At 36.9% G+C, this 21,261-nt stretch overlaps 2 protein-coding genes across 2 annotated transcripts in view; both read left to right on the top strand.

Moving 5' to 3' along the window:
* Positions 1-21,261, top strand: part of LOC131685527 (high affinity cGMP-specific 3',5'-cyclic phosphodiesterase 9A) — a 580,386-nt gene that overhangs the window by 95,034 nt on the left and 464,091 nt on the right. The window lies entirely within an intron of this gene.
* On the top strand, positions 65-11,136 carry LOC131681016 (UPF0746 protein DDB_G0281095-like). Its single transcript, XM_058961724.1, has 2 exons — positions 65-131; positions 10,289-11,136. Exons 1-2 carry the CDS (start codon positions 65-67, stop codon positions 10,825-10,827), a joined length of 606 nt encoding a protein of 201 aa, XP_058817707.1. The 3' UTR covers positions 10,828-11,136.

Here is a 21,261-nt window from a genome sequence, read left to right as displayed (position 1 = left end):
CATTTATGTTTTTTTTTTTTAGGAACTTTAAGCGGGTTTCAATAGATTGGCCGGCCAAACCCCAATGTTACGGCCCGATGAGTCTGCCAATTCATACGAGGACGATCCATGTCGAGCTAGTACGGTGCAAGGTAAATATTGTGCACCCAATTTTGCATTGTAATGTTCATTCGCATTGGATTGCTTAGTATTGCGTTTATATACTTTGATTCCAACTTCGAATTGCTTCGCCGCCTTACGATGACGTAAGTTGTAATTGCGGGTGGATGTTTCATGTGCCTTGGCGAGATGTTTAGTCACAAGATCGAAAATTTTCGGGGTGTTTTCTTTAATCCGGGCCATACGTGCCTCTAAAGACTGCTCGTCGTCGTTTTGGAATTGATCATGGTCGGTTCCTTTTAATATTGCTTCCTCCCCTCTTGTTACATAGAATGGACTAAAGCCTGTAGACGCGTGGACTGTCGAATTGAGTACCAACTCGATCTCTGACAATCGGGTGTCCCAAGACCGTTGATCTTCCCTAGCATAGGAACGCAGAGCAGTATTGATCGAGCGATTTACGCGTTCCACTGGATTCGCTTGGGAGTGGTATCTGGACGTAAGCCAGTGTTTCACTCCGAATTGATTCAGTAAAGCGCCGAATTCTTTCGATAAAAATGTGCTTGCGTTATCGGTTAAGAGGATCGATGGTATAGAGTTGCGGTAAAACCAATGGTCCCGTAAAACCGTTTTCAGGGTAACTACCGATATGCTCGGGAAGGCATGCAGTTGGGTCCATTTGCTAAATAAATCCATTATCACTAGGATATATTGTTTTCCAGATCGAGTTCTGGGCAAAGGACCGATATAATCCAGTGCTATAATCTGCCACGGGTGGCTGGAAATACGCATATCTCCCATTAATGGAACCGTGGGTACACTCGAAGGCTTTATTTCCTTGCAGACGTTGCACTTTTGTACATGTGTACGGATATCGCTGGTCATTTTGGGCCAGAAATATTGTTGTCGGATTTTAGCTGTAGTTTTGTCAATGCCAATATGCATACAGTGATCATGAGCCGAAGTAATAATTAATTTTCTTGATTCTGGGCTTGGTATTATTTTCCAATCAAATCTAGGGTCAGAAATCTCGTTGGAAAATACGAATTTCATCAATTGATCATTCTGAATACGGAAGTCAGGATAATTTTCGGGACATTCCGAAACCTTTTGTTTCAGATTATTGAACCAATCTGAGTCAGATTTTGCCGAGATCGCGGCCACACTTCGGGAGAGGGCGTCTGGCACCACGTTATCCCTGCCACGACGATGCTGAATGGTTAAGTCGTACTGTTGGAGAGTTAAGCTCCAACGGCTTAATCTAGATGACGTTTTCCACTTTGTGCGCATTATAAAAGTCAGTGCCGATGAATCCGTTACCAGGGTGAAGTGACTACCTTCAACAAACCCACGGAAGTGTTCAATCGACAGTAGAGCGGCCAGTGGCTCCCCGACGGGGAATCGAACCCCGGTCTCCCGCGTGACAGGCGGGGATACTTACCACGTTTCATTTAAGGAAACGTCCTTTTTTCACCTACCACTACCACGCCGACCGAAGAAGCAGCAGGAAAGGGTTCGAAGAAATTAGAAGAGGATAAAATTTTGTAAGAGTGAGTAAATTATATACATTGTATTGTTACACACGTTGCAGGTTTGCTCCCTGAACCCAGATCCGAAATTCCCCCACAACATAAGACGACCCTGGGACCCGAGGACCAAAAGAGGCCTTGCGTGCCCACCCCGGAACGCGTATACCAGGCGTTGGGGCTTTGAACCAGTTCCCTTCCGGAGCTGGTTAACATCATCCTCGGGGGCTGAGAGCAGCCGCGTCCCAAAACGGTAACAATGGCATACTGTTGACAAGGTTTGCTTTTCTTATTTCTAGAACTGTTAAAAATGAAAAATGATAACGTAGCGAAGTTTTTGGAGCCGAAAGTCCCAGAAATGTTTCTTGCTATCTTGGGAAGTCTCATGAACTTCGACAAGTTTGTACCTGTGTACAAAATTTCGTGCACGCGGTCAACCTCAAACCTGCTTCGTCTCGATGTTCAAGTTCGCCTCGAACATCGAACCCAAGCGAACGATGTACGAACTCTAGTTCAAACATCCGTGTACCTACACCGGGTGCGCACACGAGAATGATTCGCAGAAGGCAAAAAGAGTCAATGCTAGTGATGGTGAGAGTGAGAAAGAGAAAACTGGTGCCAAGAACCTATGTGTACGCACACCGTGTACGTACATGGGGTTCGGTTGTGCAGGCAAACATTTGCGCGAGTTTTGGTTCGAAATAGCGTGTTTAAGTTCGTACACGAAGTGTGAGTTTAATATGAGCACAGAATCAGAGCGAACATTGTGTACTATGTTCATTTGGGAAGACTGCTTGCTATTAAAATGGTCAAGCGAGGTTTTATGTTGCATTTGATAAGACATACAACCTATACTAGATGACTTGAAAAGTTAATTTACTATTTATTTTTGTAACACCGTGTAATCAGTTCCTGTCATCTTATGGTAAACCATTTAAGTTGCTAAACCTACAGCCAGCACCAACAGCGAATTAACAATGACTGCACTTAGTGCCTCTAAAGCAGCAAGCAGCATAGAAGTAAACGTCGAAGATGTTGGATAATAGCGACCGACAAGAGCAAGAATGAAACAAACACAAATATCTAACCTTGAAACACCAAGAAATCAATAACTAAGACGGCATGGGCGTGTACGACGGCACGAGAGAAGGCAGACTGATTAAGACCCAAATTGCAATGGACAACGTCAAGATAAAGGATCTTAATACGTAGTAGCAAACTGGGTCAACAAGACCCGACGAACAGGCACTAATTTTAGTGTACGTCTTGTTTTTATATACTGTAATAGCACAAAAGACCCGCGGCTCAGTCTAGCTAACGCATTGAGCCGAGTCAAAAAAAACTATAACTTTTCGAAAAACAGAAGATAATATCATATATTTCTCTCTGGCCAGAATGTTGGATTAAAATCATGATAATGTCTAGAAATTTGCGTTCTGACTTCGTCTCGTCAGTATTTGGTAATGACTTAATGCCAGAGACGAAATCGAAGCGCATCTTTACGGAGAAATATAGACTTTTAGTACCTTCGTATTGGATTACTATCTGAAAGCCAGGTTCAATTTCACAATGTTTTTCATTGGCCAATAAAATTATTTACTAGCGGGATGTTGACGGATTATCGTCTATCTGACGCTAAGTCAGTGCCAGATACTGATGTGACTAAGCCGAAAGGCAAATCCCTAGATTTACTAAACAAATTAATATTTTTTAAAAAATTTTGTCATTTCAAGTTCCCGTCACATAGTAACCGGCATCCTCCCGCTCGAATCGATCCAGTACAAGCTGATAACGCATCCATCCAAAGATTTGGAGGTTAGGTCACTACATAGGATACTTTTTCCGGGAAAAAATCAACTAAACTTTTCGTCCCCCGCCAGATTTGTACGGAGCATTGTGAAAAGTTTGGCACGTTAAAGAAAATATTGTCGAGTTGGGAAAAACGTTCTATCTTTTACCACGTCGATTCTATCATGCTTTGCGTCACGCAAACATGGGGAAAGTTTTCCATTTACAATTCCCTGTTGAGTCGATTCAGCACGGACGACGGCGGCAGTGTGCAGTTTTCCATTGAAGGTCGAGTTGTTTGGTTGGCGGGAGGAATCAGCATTTCAAAGTTGGAGGAACTTTTTATGCCGATAGAATTGTTCTGAGCGCTTCTCGGAACAAAATCAATACTCGATACAGTGAGTAGTCACATTATGAAGCAATGTGTGGTAATTGTTTATTTGAACAAGCGTGTAACGCAAATACTTACGCCCCCAGGCGGTTATCTTCGGTAAACCGTTCCGGGCTACGACCACTTGAGCAATGCAAATATTTGCTGCGGTACCTAGTTGTCGGCTGTAGTTCTAAGTTCCATTGCTGTTGTTGTTTGTTTGTTGCTTTATGTTTTAGGCAATCGCGGTATTGCCTTTACTCGGAAACCGATCTCGAGTAGATTAGAGGACAGCGCGCGCACTTACTGTCGGAATATTGGTTCAAATATGATGCTATCAAAACGTGATTACAGTAGCCAGATAACAGGTTACAGACAAATGGTTAACAGTACGGGTAGAAATATGGTTATCGTTATGGCAATAAACTTCTTTTTGAAATTTTGTGTGAAGACGAATCACAATTTCCGACTGTTGAAACGGTTCTGTAACAAATCTATGTCACTGTAAGAAAAAAATATTTAGAACAATTTTATGCATTAAGGATACAAGTTTTAATTTTAATTAGTCCAGGAAAATGCATATCGGTTTTGTCTCATCAGTATCTGGCACTGACTTAGCGTAGACACACGATAGTCTGAAACTAGAAACATTGCTTGTGTTTACAACTAAACAATTGCTTACTAGTGATGTCCCACACGTACAGAAGGTTTGTTTGATGAAGAGAAACATGTGTCCATGCTAAAAATGATTTTAATCAAATTTTACCTTTGGACGTCTACTATTTGTTATATAATAACAAATTACACAAAAATCTAAGCAAAATTATCTAGAAACAAGCCTCACAATGAACTAATAACGACACAGTCAAACACGTATTGAATTCCACCCTCCATAGTACCCGACAATTTCAATTTAGTGTAGAAATCGATTTCCTTCCATTTCCTGAACACCAGCATCACCGGTTGTCAGTTCCGGAAATCAGGTGCATAAATCCTCAGCTGCATCATCACATCCGTAACGACACAACGACAACAAAGTACCGACCACCGACTACCTATCGGTCCGATGTAGGTACGGATTTACCGCACCGACAAAATCCTAACCCCAAATCTATTTGCGAGCAATTTATGACACCCGGAATTCGTTAGTAGTGCGGTTGCACTGTGCAAGCAGTAGCAGGCCTGGAGTCTTGCGGCGTAACCCTCATGGTAACCACAACACTCATTCAAGCGTACCGTTTTTCTCAAAGAAGAAGATGCTACTCTGTTGGAACAGAATGTAATACCTAAAGATTCAGATCAAGGTGTTTTATTGTGTGTGGTTTCCACCATCTGGAACGGTAGAAGGATGGATTAATCTTCGTAAACATTTCGGTACGGTAAGTTTTGTTCACTCAATGGCTTGGAGCAGCTTTTCAGTATTCAACTTAAAACAAATTCAAAAGAAAATTAGCTTGAACTTATAGCATTTTCCTTTTTACCTGATGCTACACCGGTGTTGTGTGCAAAAAAGAGGTAGACTGATTACACCCAAGTTTGAATGAGTCTAGCACCGACTAGCACTGTCCTCCCGTTCGAATCTATCTAGGACGAGCTGACTACACCGGTGTAGTGGAACTGTCAAAAACGAAAAAGCCATTAAATAACACAAATAATCGGTATGGGAAATTGTTTTCAATAGCGACACATTTACTTGGCCGGCAGTGTTCGGGACTCCCATTCCTTATCAATGTACTGCATAGTCTAAACACACTACTTCATAGTGAACATAGTGCGGGATATCGCATACACACACAAACAGAGCAGCAAACGCTTTGCCCACACCAGCATCACTGCCGAGTATGTAGAGAAGCTATTGGGAGCAGAAAAAAATCCTCCGTTGACGGAAATAATCTGATTCTACTCGGTGGCAGATGACGGCGCCTGGACGCGCTGGAAATAACATCAACAAATAAGCTAAACAAAGAACCTCACCGCCTTTGTTATCAGCTTGCCATACCGAGCTGTGCGCTGGCGATGAATGTTCTTTATTAGCATCCCATATACGTACGAATGCAGATGCAAATGCAAATGTGCATCGTGTCTCCCGTGCACTTCGAAACTCGGGTGGAATAGATTCCCGGTCGGGAAAAGGGAAATGGGATTCGGTAGCAGCATAGCAAAAGAGGGTTCTCTCTGGTTCGAGTGTTGGCAAAATCGAAGGGACTGGCTTGCAGTAAAAGGAACACGATCGGTGCTTCAATGCAGATATTCGTAAACTGAACCAATCTATGTCTGAATTTTAGAGTTTCCGAACGTTGCAATAAATTTTATAGTTTTTTGTCAATTCTCGGCAGCATGGCACGGTTTCTGTGTTTGTACGCTTCCACTAAGCTTATGTTAGTTTGATGCTGTTTGCATAACTTCTAGAAATTGTTCTTGTTGTTTTCTAACTGAAAATGTTTTCCAATGGGAGTGCAAAGTTCGGGGTACGTGTTTGCTGTTGAATGTAAGGGCCTCAATAGCTCAGAAGAGTTTAAGCATTATGATTGACCACTTTATCGAGAAAATATTTGAATTGAAAGATTTTTTCAATTCAATTTAGTGAAATTTGAGAACTTCAACCTAGAAATTGTCTAGAGTAGACCTTTGGCAATTTCCTTCACTTTTCGAAAAATCTAAAAAACAAAAAGACCGGAACGGTCTTCAAGAAAGAACAGATAGAAAGGAAGCAACCGAAATAATAGAACAACAAGAACAATGAATGAACAGAAGGAATAAAAAACAAGAAGTAATGAGAGAACGAACAGAAAGGCCAGAGAGAACGGAAAAAGAGAATAAACACAAAAAAAAACAGAAAAATAGGAAGAAATAAAAAAGAAGGAAGAGAAAGGACAAAATGAACGACGAGAGAAAAAACAGGAAAAACAGAAAAAAACAGAAAGAATAGGAAGAACATAAAGAAGAGGAAGAACAGATAAACACAGAAAGAACAGAGAACAGAAAAGGAGAAAAGCAGAAAGAACAGAAAAACAAGAAAAAAACAAAAGGCAGAAAAGGAAAGAAAGAACAGGAAGAGCAGAAAGAACAGAGAGAACCAAAAGTATAGAAAAAACAGAAACAGAAAGAACAGAAAAACAGGAAAACAGAAAGTTCAGACACAGCAGAAAGAAGAGAATGAACCTAAAGAACAGGGAGAACAGAATGAACTCAATAAACAGAAAGAGTAGAAAGAACAGACACCAGAATGAACAAAAAGTAAATACAGCAGAAAGAACATGAAGAATAGAATCAACAGAAAGAGGCGAAAGACCAGAAAGAGTGGAAAGAACAGAAAGGACCGAAAGAATAGACAACAGAAAGAACAGAAGGAACAGAAAAACAGAAAGAACAGAATGAATAAAAAGCAGACCACAGAAATAATAGAACGGACTAAAAGAACTGACAACAGAAAGAAAAAAAATGGAATGAACAGAAACAACAAAAATAACAGGAAGAGTGAAAAGAACAGAAAAAAACAGAAAGAAGAGAAAAAACAGAACGAACAGCAAGAACAGGAGGAACGGAAAAAAACAGGATGAACAGTACGAGCAGAAGGATCAGAAAAACAGTAAGAACAGAAAAAAATAGAAAGAATAGACAGAACAAGAAGACTAGAATGAGCAGAAAGAAAAGAAAGAACAGAAAAACAGTAAAAACAGAAAAAACAAACTGAACAGAAAAAACATAAGGAACAGAAAGAATAGAATGAAAAAAGAAATTATAGAATGCACGAAAAGAACACTACAAAGTACAGAAAGAACGGCAAGAACGGACACATCAGAAAAACAGAACGAACAGAATGAACAGAGAAAACAGGAAGAACAGAAAAAAACAGAAAAAACAGAAAGAACAGAAAGAACAGAAACATAAAGTACAGAACGAGCAAAAAGAACAGAAAGAACAGAATGAAAATAGCGAACAGAAAATAATAATACACAGTACGAATGGATAGAACAGAGAGAATAGAAAGAACAAAAAGGATAGAATAAAATAGATCGAATACAAGAAACAGAAAGAACAAAAAGAGAAAAAATAGTAACAGCGAAAAGAACACATAGAACAGCAGGAATAAAAAATAAAAGTAATGAGAGAACAGAAAGAATAGCAAAAATACAAAGAAAATAGAGAACAGATAGAACAAAATGACCAGAGAGAACAGAAAAAATAAGAAGAAATAAGAGAACACAGAGAGAGAAAGAACTCATTGTAGAATGAGAAAAAAACAGAAAGAACAGAAAAGTCCAGAAAGAACACAAACAACCAGAAAGAACGGAAAGGATCGAAAGAACAGAAAGAAGCGAAAGATCGGAAAGTATGGAAAAAACAGAAAATTTTAGAGAAAAAGAGATACAGAAAGAAAAGAAAGTATAGAAAAAACTTAAAGAACAGGAAAACCAGAAAAAACAGAATGAAGAGATAGCTCGGAAACAGGGAATAGAACAGAAAAAAACAGGAAGGAAAACAGAAAATAAAGAAGTAGCATAAAGAGCCCAGAGAACAGAAAGTTTAAAAAGAACCGAGAAAGCAGGCTGACCATAAAGAACAGAAAGAACAGAAAGAACAGAAAGAACAGAAAGAACAGAAAGAAAAGAAAGAACAGAAAGAACAGAAAGAACAGAAAGAACAGAAAGAACAGAAAGAACAGAAAGAACAGAAAGAACAGAAAGAACAGAAAGAACAGAAAGAACAGAAAGAACAGAAAGAACAGAAAGAACAGAAAGAACAGAAAGAACAGAAAGAACAGAAAGAACAGAAAGAACAGAAAGAACAGAAAGAACAGAAAGAACAGAAAGAACAGAAAGAACAGAAAGAACAGAAAGAACAGAAAGAACAGAAAGAACAGAAAGAACAGAAAGAACAGAAAGAACAGAAAGAACAGAAAGAACAGAAAGAACAGAAAGAACAGAAAGAACAGAAAGAACAGAAAGAACAGAAAGAACAGAAAGAACAGAAAGAACAGAAAGAACAGAAAGAACAGAAAGAACAGAAAGAACAGAAAGAACAGAAAGAACAGAAAGAACAGAAAGAACAGAAAGAGCAGAAAGAACAGAAAGACCAGAAAGAACAGAAAGAACAGAAAGAACAGAAAGAACAGAAAGAACAGAAAGAACAGAAAGAACAGAAAGAACAGAAAGAACAGAAAGCACAGAAAGAACAGAAAGAACAGAAAGAACAGAAAGAACAGAAAGAACAGAAAGAACAGAAAGAACAGAAAGAACAGAAAGAACAGAAAGAACAGAAAGAACAGAAAGAACAGAAAGAACAGAAAGAACAGAAAGAACAGAATGAAAATAGCGAACAGAAAATAATAATACACAGTACGAATGGATAGAACAGAGAGAATAGAAAGAACAAAAAGGATAGAAAAAATAGATCGAATACAAGAAACAGAAAGAACAAAAAGAGAAAAAATAGTAACAGCGAAAAGAACACATAGAACAGCAGGAATAAAAAATAAAAGTAATGAGAGAACAGAAAGAATAGGAAAAATACAAAGAAAATAGAGAACAGATAGAACAAAAAGACCAGAGAGAACAGAAAAAATAAGAAGAAATAAGAGAACACAGAGAGAGAAAGAACTCATTGTAGAATGAGAAAAAAACAGAAAGAACAGAAAAGTCCAGAAAGAACACAAACAACCAGAAAGAACGGAAAGGATCGAAAGAACAGAAAGAAGCGAAAGATCGGAAAGTATGGAAAAAACAGAAAATTTTAGAGAAAAAGAGATACAGAAAGAAAAGAAAGTATAGAAAAAACTTAAAGAACAGGAAAACCAGAAAAAACAGAATGAAGAGATAGCTCGGAAACAGGGAATAGAACAGAAAAAAACAGGAAGGAAAACAGAAAATAAAGAAGTAGCATAAAGAGCCCAGAGAACAGAAAGTTTTAAAAGAACCGAGAAAGAAGGCTGACCATAAAGAACAGAAAGAACAGAAAGAACAGAAAGAACAGAAAGAAAAGAAAGAACAGAAAGAACAGAAAGAACAGAAAGAACAGAAAGAACAGAAAGAACAGAAAGAACAGAAAGAACAGAAAGAACAGAAAGAACAGAAAGAACAGAAAGAACAGAAAGAACAGAAAGAACAGAAAGAACAGAAAGAACAGAAAGAACAGAAAGAACAGAAAGAACAGAAAGAACAGAAAGAACAGAAAGAACAGAAAGAACAGAAAGAACAGAAAGAACAGAAAGAACAGAATGAACAGAAAGAACAGAAAGAACAGAAAGAACAGAAAGAACAGAAAGAACAGAAAGAACAGAAAGAACAGAAAGAACAGAAAGAACAGAAAGAACAGAAAGAACAGAAAGAACAGAAAGAACAGAAAGAACAGAAAGAACAGAAAGAACAGAAAGAACAGAAAGAACAGAAAGAACAGAAAGAACAGAAAGAACAGAAAGAACAGAAAGAACAGAAAGAACAGAAAGAACAGAAAGAACAGAAAGAACAGAAAGAACAGAAAGAACAGAAAGAACAGAAAGAACAGAAAGAACAGAAAGAACAGAAAGAACAGAAAGAACAGAAAGAACAGAAAGAACAGAAAGAACAGAAAGAACAGAAAGAACAGAAAGAACAGAAAGAACAGAAAGAACAGAAAGAACAGAAAGAACAGAAAGAACAGAGAGAACAGAAAGAACAGAAAGAACAGAAAGAACAGAAAGAACAGAAAGAACAGAAAGAACAGAAAGAACAGAAAGAACAGAAAGAACAGAAAGAACAGAAAGAACAGAAAGAACAGAAAGAACAGAAAGAACAGAAAGAACAGAAAGAACAGAAAGAACAGAAAGAACAGAAAGAACAGAAAGGACAGGAAGAACAGAAAGAACAGAAAGAACAGAAAGAACAGAAAGAACAGAAAGAACAGAAAGAACAGAATGAACAGAAAGAACAGAAAGAACAGAAAGATCAGAAAGAACGAAGAACTGAAAACTCGACTTTATCCACCCAGCAGCGAGATGAGACACTTCTTATATTTTGCATTAGTTTGCGAAATAGGCATCCAACTAGAAGTGGAATGTACGAATAATTCCTCGAATAAACTGAATTAATTACAGAAAATAAATAGAAAAATAAAATTGCAGCAAAAAGTTAACAAAAAGATCTCAAATCAATAAAATGAGGAGAATGATTAATATATATCAAATTAATAGAATAAATAAATCAAATTAGTTCAGCTCACTAAGAGAAAAATTAGCCAAAAAAATAGGTATAAAGCTAAAAGCATAAATTTAATTTAAATTGACTCCACCTAGCAAATTGGAGGAAGTAAATAAAAGGAATAACTGAACAGAATCAATTAAATTAATAAAACTAAAAATCTGAATAAAATAAATGAATTGGAATAAATTAGCAAAATAATAAAATAATAAAATGAATATAACGAACAACATAAATAAAAAAATAAAATAAACAAAATAAATAAAATAAACAATGTTAATAAAATAAGTAAAACAAATGAAATAAAAAAAATAAATAGACATGGAAAAATGAACACAAAGAAATAAAAAAGAAATAGAACAAGCTGAGTTGAACGATTAAAATGAAAAATTGATGGACCTTAAAACAGTTACAAAATTAATATGATAAATAAATTTGTCTAAAAATGATAATTTAGATGGCATGAATAAAATGAATGACTGGACAAAATTAGCAAGATAATTAAATCGAAAAAACTGGATAAAATGCATGAACTGGAGTGAATAATTTGCATAAAATAAAAACATTATATAAAACTAAGTGAAATGAATGACATGAATAAATTGCACGAAATTAATAGACTGATCAGAATTAATCCAAATAGATAAAATGAATAAAACTAATACGAAATTGAAGAAATGAATGAAATGAAATGGTCATAGATTTAAAATTAGTCATATAAAAAGGCGAATTGGAGAATGAAAAAAAATCAAAAAGGAAATAGATTGAAAAGGAGAAGACAAAAAAAGGAAACGGAAAACAAGACACTAGAATAGAAGAAGAAAAAAAAGGAAAAATTGAGAAAAGAAATAAAGAAAAAAAAAATAAAAGGAAAAAAGGTAAAAAGTGAACAGGGAAAAAAGAAAATCTGAAAACGATAGAAAGAAAGAAAAACATAAATGGAAAAAGCAAAACTACGAAAAAGATAAAATGGTCATAGATTTAAAATTAGTCATATAAAAAAGCGAATTGGAGAAGATGAAAAAAATCAAAAAGGAAATAGATTGAAAAGGAGAAGACAAAAAAGGAAACGGAAAACAAGACACTAGAATAGAAGAAGAAAAAAGGAAAAATTGAGAAAAGGAATAAAGAAAAAAAAATAAAAGGAAAAAAAGGTAAAAAGTGAACAGGTAAAAAAAGAAAACCTGAAAACGATAGTAAGAAAGAAAAACATAAATGGAAAAAACAAAACTACGAAGAAGATAAAAAATAGAACAGAAAAAGGTGACGAAATAGAACTGCAAAAATAGCTAAATGGAAAAAATAGAAAGCAGTAAATGGGAAATCATAAAGAATAGACGAGAACAGCAAAATAACGAAAAGACAAATAAATAAAAGAAAACAGGGGAACAATAAATGAGAAAAGGAACCAAAAGTATGAGGAAACATAGAAAAGATGAGAACAAATAATAAGGAAATAGGGGAGAGGGTGAAAAGAATATGTAAAAATATGAGTAAGATAAAAAAAACAAGAAGAAAAACAAGTAAAGATAATGATAGAAAAAAATAGGAATAAATGAAAACCACAAAAAAAATTAAAAGGAAAAGACACAGAGAACGAAGGACCGAAAAGAAAAAGGAGAAAAGGTAAAAGAGAGTAGAGGAAAAATGAAAAAGGAAAGATATAAAGCTAAAAAGAAAATATTTGGAAAAGGAAGACAAGAATAAAAGGGGAAAATATAATACGGAAATCAGAAAAAAGAAGAAAAAGAAGAAAGGTATTAGGAGAATAGAGGAAGTAGGTAAAATAGAAGCAAAAAAAGGAAAAAAATGTATAAGAAAATATAGAAACGAGAAAACAATAAAAGGAGAAAATCGAAAAATACTTAAAAAATAATAGTTTGAAAAAGGAAACAGAAGCAAAGGGCAAAAGGAGGAATGGAAAATGGAAAAAAGTAAAAGAAGGATAAAACAAAAAAATAAGAAAACCAGAACGGCAGAAAAAAAAAGAAAAAGTATGAAAGGAAAGCATGTAAAAAGGAAAAAAGGACAGAAGGGAGAAGGGAATGGGAAAAGGGAAAAGACGAAAAGGGGACAGACATAGCGTGGTTGGTAAATCGATTACTTTGTTCGCAGCTTTCCTGGGTTCGATTTCCAACCCCGCACATAGGATTTTTTCAAAGAGATTTCTCGAACCCGAAAAGAGGCGTATGACCCTAAGGATAAATAATTTATAATAAAAAAAAAGAAAAACGACAAGAAAAAAGACGACAAGATGGACAGACGAAAAGACGAAAAGAGGAAAAGACGAAAAGACGAAAAGTCGAAAAGACGAAAAGATAAAAAGACGAAAAGACGAAAAGACGAAAAGACGAAAAGACGAAAAGACGAAAAGACGAAAAGACGAAAAGACGAAAAGACGAAAAGACGAAAAGACGAAAAGACGAAAAGACGAAAAGATGAAAAGATGAAAAGATGAAAAGATGAAAAGACGAAAAGACGAAAAGACGAAAAGACGAAAAGACGAAAAGACGAAAAGACGAAAAGACGAAAAGACGAAAAGACGAAAAGACGAAAAGACGAAAAGACGAAAAGACGAAAAGACGAAAAGACGAAAAGACGAAAAGACGAAAAGACGAAAAGACGAAAAGACGAAAAGACGAAAAGACGAAAAGACGAAAAGACGAAAAGACGAAAAGACGAAAAGACGAAAAGACGAAAAGACGAAAAGACGAAAAGACGAAAAGACGAAAAGACGAAAAGACGAAAAGACGAAAAGACGAAAAGACGAAAAGACGAAAAGACGAAAAGACGAAAAGACGAAAAGACGAAAAGACGAAAAGACGAAAAGACGAAAAGACGAAAAGACGAAAAGACGAAAAGACGAAAAGACGAAAAGACGAAAAGACGAAAAGACGAAAAGACGAAAAGACGAAAAGACGAAAAGACGAAAAGACGAAAAGACGAAAAGACGAAAAGACGAAAAGACGAAAAGACGAAAAGACGAAAAGACGAAAAGACGAAAAGACGAAAAGACGAAAAGACGAAAAGACGAAAAGACGAAAAGACGAAAAGACGAAAAGACGAAAAGACGAAAAGACGAAAAGACGAAAAGACGAAAAGACGAAAAGACGAAAAGACGAAAAGACGAAAAGACGAAAAGACGAAAAGACGAAAAGACCAAAAGACCAAAAGACGAAAAGACGAAAAGACGAAAAGACGAAAAGACGAAAAGACGAATAGACGAAAAGACGAATAGACGAAAAGACGAAAAGACGAAAAGACGAAAAGACGAAAAGACGAAAAGACGAAAAGACGAAAAGACGAAAAGACGAAAAGACGAAAAGACGAAAAGACGAAAAGACGAAAAGACGAAAGGACGAAAGGACGAAAGGACGAAAGGACGAAAGGACGAAAGGACGAAAGGACGAAAGGACGAAAGGACGAAAGGACGAAAGGACGAAAGGACGAAAGGACGAAAGGACGAAAGGACGAAAGGACGAAAGGACGAAAGGACGAAAGGACGAAAGGACGAAAGGACGAAAGGACGAAAGGACGAAAGGACGAAAGGACGAAAGGACGAAAGGACGAAAGGACGAAAGGACGAAAGGACGAAAGGACGAAAGGACGAAAGGACGAAAGGACGAAAGGACGAAAGGACGAAAGGACGAAAGGACGAAAGGACGAAAGGACGAAAGGACGAAAGGACGAAAGGACGAAAGGACGAAAGGACGAAAGGACGAAAGGACGAAAGGACGAAAGGACGAAAGGACGAAAGGACGAAAGGACGAAAGGACGAAAGGACGAAAGGACGAAAGGACGAAAGGACGAAAGGACGAAAGGACGAAAGGACGAAAGGACGAAAGGACGAAAGGACGAAAGGACGAAAGGACGAAAGGACGAAAGGACGAAAGGACGAAAGGACGAAAGGACGAAAGGACGAAAGGACGAAAGGACGAAAGGACGAAAGGACGAAAGGACGAAAGGACGAAAGGACGAAAGGACGAAAGGACGAAAGGACGAAAGGACGAAAGGACGAAAGGACGAAAGGACGAAAGGACGAAAGGACGAAAGGACGAAAGGACGAAAGGACGAAAGGACGAAAGGACGAAAGGACGAAAGGACGAAAGGACGAAAGGACGAAAGGACGAAAGGACGAAAGGACGAAAGGACGAAAGGACGAAAGGACGAAAGGACGAAAGGACGAAAGGACGAAAGGACGAAAGGACGAAAGGACGAAAGGACGAAAGGACGAAAGGACGAAAGGACGAAAGGACGAAAGGACGAAAGGACGAAAGGACGAAAGGACGAAAGGACGAAAGGACGAAAGGACGAAAGGACGAAAGGACGAAAGGACGAAAGGACGAAAGGACGAAAGGACGAAAGGACGAAAGGACGAAAGGACGAAAGGACGAAAGGACGAAAGGACGAAAGGACGAAAGGACGAAAGGACGAAAGGACGAAAGGACGAAAGGACGAAAGGACGAAAGGACGAAAGGACGAAAGGACGAAAGGACGAAAGGACGAAAGGACGAAAGGACGAAAGGACGAAAAGACGAAAGGACGAAAAGACGAAAAGACGAAAAGACGAAAAGACGAAAAGACGAAAAGACGAAAAGACGAAAAGACGAAAAGACGAAAAGACGAAAAGACGAAAAGACGAAAAGACGAAAAGACGAAAAGACGAAAAGACGAAAAGACGAAAAGACGAAAAGACGAAAAGACGAAAAGACGAAAAGACGAAAAGACGAAAAGACGAAAAGACGAAAAGACGAAAAGACGAAAAGACGAAAAGACGAAAAGACGAAAAGACGAAAAGACGAAAAGACGAAAAGACGAAAAGACGAAAAGACGAAAAGACGAAAAGACGAAAAGACGAAAAGACGAAAAGACGAAAAGACGAAAAGACGAAAAGACGAAAAGACGAAAAGACGAAAAGACGAAAAGACGAAAAGACGAAAAGACGAAAAGACGAAAAGACGAAAAGACGAAAAGACGAAAAGACGAAAAGACGAAAAGACGAAAAGACGAAAAGACGAAAAGACGAAAAGACGAAAAGACGAAAAGACGAAAAGACGAAAAGACGAAAAGACGAAAAGACGAAAAGACGAAAAGACGAAAAGACGAAAAGACGAAAAGACGAAAAGACGAAAAGACGAAAAGACGAAAAGACGAAAAGACGAAAAGACGAAAAGACGAAAAGACGAAAAGACGAAAAGACGAAAAGACGAAAAGACGAAAAGACGAAAAGACGAAAAGACGAAAAGACGAAAAGACGAAAAGACGAAAAGACGAAAAGACGAAAAGACGAAAAGACGAAAAGACGAAAAGACGAAAAGACGAAAAGACGAAAAGACGAAAAGACGAAAAGACGAAAAGACGAAAAGACGAAAAGACGAAAAGACGAAAAGACGAAAAGACGAAAAGACGAAAAGACGAAAAGACGAAAAGACGAAAAGACGAAAGGACGAAAAGACGAAAAGACGAAAAGACGAAAAGACGAAAAGACGAAAAGACGAAGAGACGAAGAGACGAAGAGACGAAGAGACGAAAAGACGAAAAGACGAAAGGACGAAAAGACGAAAAGACAAAAAGGACAAACAACTGAAAAGATGAAAAGACGAAAAGACGAAAAGACGAAAAGACGAAAAGACGAAAAGACGAAAAGACGAAAAGACGAAAAGACGAAAAGACGAAAAGACGAAAAGACGAAAAGACGAAAAGACGAAAAGACGAAAAGACGAAAAGACGAAAAGACGAAAAGACGAAAAGACGAAAAGACGAAAAGACGAAAAGACGAAAAGACGAAAAGACGAAAAGACAAAAAGACAAAAAGACGAAAAGACGAAAAGACGAAAAGACGAAAAGACGAAAAGACGAAAAGACGAAAAGACAAAAAGACGAAAAGACAAAAAGACGAAAAGACGAAAAGACGAAAAGACGAAAAGACGAAAAGACGAAAAGACGAAAAGACGAAAAGACGAAAAGACGAAAAGACGAAAAGACGAAAAGACGAAAAGACGAAAAGACGAAAAGACGAAGAGACGAAAAGACGAAAAGACGAAAAAACGAAAAGACAAAAAGGACAAACAACTGAAAAGATGAAAAGACGAAAAGACGAAAAGACGAAAAGACGAAAAGACGAAAAGACGAAAAGACGAAAAGACGAAAAGACGAAAAGACGAAAAGACGAAAAGACGAAAAGACGAAAAGACGAAAAGACGAAAAGACGAAAAGACGAAAAGACGAAAAGACGAAAAGACGAAAAGACGAAAAGACGAAAAGACGAAAAGACGAAAAGACAAAAAGACAAAAAGACGAAAAGACGAAAAGACGAAAAGACGAAAAGACGAAAAGACGAAAAGACGAAAAGACGAAAAGACAAAAAGACAAAAAGACAAAAAGACAAAAAGACGAAAAGACGAAAAGACGAAAAGACGAAAAGACGAAAAGACGAAAAGACGAAAAGACGAAAAGACGAAAAGACGAAAAGACGAAAAGACGAAAAGACGAAAAGACGAAAAGACGAAAAGACGAAAAGACGAAAAGACGAAAAGACGAAAAGACGAAAAGACGAAAAGACGAAAAGACGAAAAGACGAAAAGACGAAAAGACGAAAAGACGAAAAGACGAAAAGACGAAAAGACGAAAAGACGAAAAGACGAAAAGACGAAAAGACGAAAAGACGAAAAGACGAAAAGACGAAAAGACGAAAAGACGAAAAGACGAAAAGACGAAAAGACGAAAAGACGAAAAGACGAAAAGACGAAAAGACGAAAAGACGAAAAGACGAAAAGACGAAAAGACGAAAAGACGAAAAGACGAAAAGACGAAAAGACGAAAAGACGAAAGGACGAAAAGACGAAAAGACGAAAAGACGAAAAGACGAAAAGACGAAAAGACGAAAAGACGAAAAGACGAAAAGACGAAAAGACGAAAAGACGAAAAGACGAAAAAACGAAAAGACGAAAGGACGAAAGGACGAAAAGACGAAAAGACAAAAAGGACAAACAACTGAAAAGATGAAAAGACGAAACCAAATATTCATGAGTAAATAATTCACATTAATGAACAACAATAATTTGTGTTGTTTTTATAAGCTTTAATCTGGTTCGACTATGATCAACAATTAGCTTTCGCAATTCATGAAAACTCGTCCATAAATAATATTCGTGAAATATTCAAATCAACCTCCCTTTGATTTGCACAACCATCAATCAACACCCGATCCAAGCACCACGCGTCTCCGCTAGCGTACGAACCGAAGCGCCCGCACGGTCGCTGCCTTTTTCGTGGGGAGGTTACAATCTTTCACCTCGCGCCTAAGCACATTAAAACAATCAACAAACTCGAGGTCGCGCGAGATGGACATGCACTCGAACCCATCGATGATCCCAGCTGTTTGGTGTTTCGTATCCTTTCGGCAGCATCTACCCCATCGGTGCACGTACCGCGGACCACAATGGAAACTGGAATCCGCTCCTTCGCGGGCGCATTTCTTATCTCTCACTCTCCCGTGGTACGACCACCCCGGTGGCACGGTGATAGTTTCCTGAAACCTCCGTTTGTTGTTGTGGTGGCGTTGCTGTCAACAAATTATTAAGCTACATTCATACTGTTCATACGTATGGCGTACATGCATGCTGAGATACAAATATTTATTAAAGGTTTACAATGTTATTCGAATAAATTGAATTTGTATCGAAACAAAGACTGAGCTAAAATTTTGGTGAAATAAGAAACGAGTGGAAATATGGATTGGAGAAGCAGTATGTGATAAACCTACACTAGAGTTGCGGTGTGATAGGAATCTTCAGGGGTATAGAGTCCAATCTGTAACTGTAATAGGGCCAATTTCTTCACCCTCGCTTAACTTTTAAACCAGGTTCACCAGTACGTTTAAACTTTGCATAACTGCTAAGCGAGAGTGAAGAAACTGGCCCTTAGTGTGTTTAACGATTTGTTTTGATCCATCTACTATAATTTTCTAATAGGTGTAGGAAAACAACTGACCCTAATCAGCCTAATTATTTTTGTAATTGAACCTGAAGGAGTATTTTATGTCTCCGGTTTTAGTTTTACAGGGGCACAGAGCTTTTTAACAACATTATAAATAGAATTTAGGATTTAATTCCAATGTTTCAATTCAGTGACGTAGCCAGAAATTTGGTTTGGAGGGGGTTTTGATGAAAATCGTAAATTTTTTGAAAAAATGCTAAAATTTAATATGAGTTTGATAAATTATTGAAAACTCAAAAACATAAGTAGTCTAACAGATGTCATTCCAGTCTACAAACAAGAAGGATCAACATGGAACAGTTTTCAAACCTCTATAGATTATTTTCTTGTATAATATGTCAATGAAGTCAAAAATTGCGATCTTTTAAAGTGGGATAAATGATCTAAAAAATTTTCAACGTTCAAGATCACCTAATATAATAATCCTTGACTTTGAAGGTTTGACAACTTCGGGAAGTTATCAACATAAAACAGCGCCTGCATTGATATAGAAATTTTAGTGATTAACTCTCATAGAGGTAATTATGGTGAATTAATTTTTCAAAAATATTAAGAGACATGGTGCCTTCAGCAAAGTTTTTGATAATGTCATTTCAAACAATTTTGTTGAAAATATGAAGGCTACATGAATTCAACATATAGGGATTTAAATGGACTGGGCCTGCCATATTTCTTCTTAGTGAAGAAAAATTTAGGTGAAAACTATTTTTTTCTGCGCTACGGATAAAATTGTTTGAAACAATCATTGCGAGTTGAGAATACAAAACCTATAACTAAATTATGGATGGATGGAACTGAAACTTGCGTTTCGACTTCATCTCATCAGAATCCGACCCTAACTTGGTGGGCGGACTAAGCTAGCGCCGAATTGATGCTAGCTCCTGAAAATGGAATCACTCTTTGTGTTTTTGAGTCCTTTTAATATCTGGGAATTATTTGTTTTAAATCCAGTTCCCTTATTTTTTTGTAAGCTTCAAAGGCACCTTGAACGCAATGTGAATTTATTATTTAATTACCGCAGAAGAGATTTATCAAATACAGTAATTTCAGAATAGCTTGTTGTAAAGGTTTTCTACTACTATATTTCGATACTCTGAATATGTGGGATATTTATGTCTTTGACAAAGTTGTTTGAAATAGCACTTTCAAAAGCTTTGCTGGAGACATTAAGTCTCGACCCAAATTTGGTTGAAGAGTAATTCTTGTCTATAATTACTTCTAGGAGGATTAACCGTCAAAATTATTCTATCAGCAGATGAACAGTTTTACGTTTTGAAATTCTTCAATGTTACTTAACATCGAAATTTGGCAGTTTCGAATGAATGTGATCGTGACCGTTAAAAATTTATCGAGCATTAATATTATTTTTCTTTATTAGTCAACCTCACAACTTGCAGTACTAGTACGTAGCACACAAAATTTTAGTACGCCATTCATTGCATCCTGCTAAGAGGCTATTCATATAGTTGATAATACAACAAAAATCCAATACTCATAAAACCGATCCTGACCTGCTAGAGACAAAATTACATCAGCTTTCAACTAGTTTCTGAAATGTTATTCTTGTTGTTAACCATATTGAATTGTTGTCTAAACTCTACACAATCTAAAAAAATACATTTTCAGCAAATGTTGAAATGTATGTAAGTTTTCGGTAAACAAGCTTATCAACCTATTCAAATTTAGATAAACAACAAGCAATCAACCTATTCAAATTTAGATTCCCATTCGAAAAATTGTCTCTAATCCATATTTTGAAGCATCTTTCCAAAAATGAGCTCATAATAATTCAGACAGTTATTTTATTTTACATTGAAGTAATTTGACAACTATGGGATTTTGGCTAAGAGATCAGTTACAAGATCCCTTTCCCATAATTTTCCAAAAGTTCTCATGACGCTTTAAACACAGTTCTCAATGTAGTGATCAGAGAATATTTTTCCAAAAATATTTTGTGGAATATTAAATTAAATTCGTCAGCATCAATTTTTTTTTCAATCCAATTAATTTTGGTTGGGGGGGGGGGGGGTTAACCCTCGAATTCCCCCCTGGCTACGCCACTGTTCAATTGACTCATTAGACAAAAATTAACCTATTTGGTTGAATATCAGTTGTAAAAAAGTATAAAGACATGTTATCAGACAATGGTTTGTTGCTAGCAGATTACAAACAAGTTTGTTGCTGTTAATCGAACCGTAGAAAGTGACGTTGTTGACTAAAAGAATTATTGTCAATTTAATAACACCAACTCTAAACGATATTTAGTAGGTGGAGCCTATTATGTTTGATAATTGTTAGTTGAAAG

This window comes from Topomyia yanbarensis, chromosome 2 (genome assembly GCF_030247195.1).
Source record: "Topomyia yanbarensis strain Yona2022 chromosome 2, ASM3024719v1, whole genome shotgun sequence".
Lineage (NCBI taxonomy): Eukaryota > Metazoa > Arthropoda > Insecta > Diptera > Culicidae > Topomyia > Topomyia yanbarensis.
This window is presented reverse-complemented; position numbering and strand designations above follow the sequence as displayed.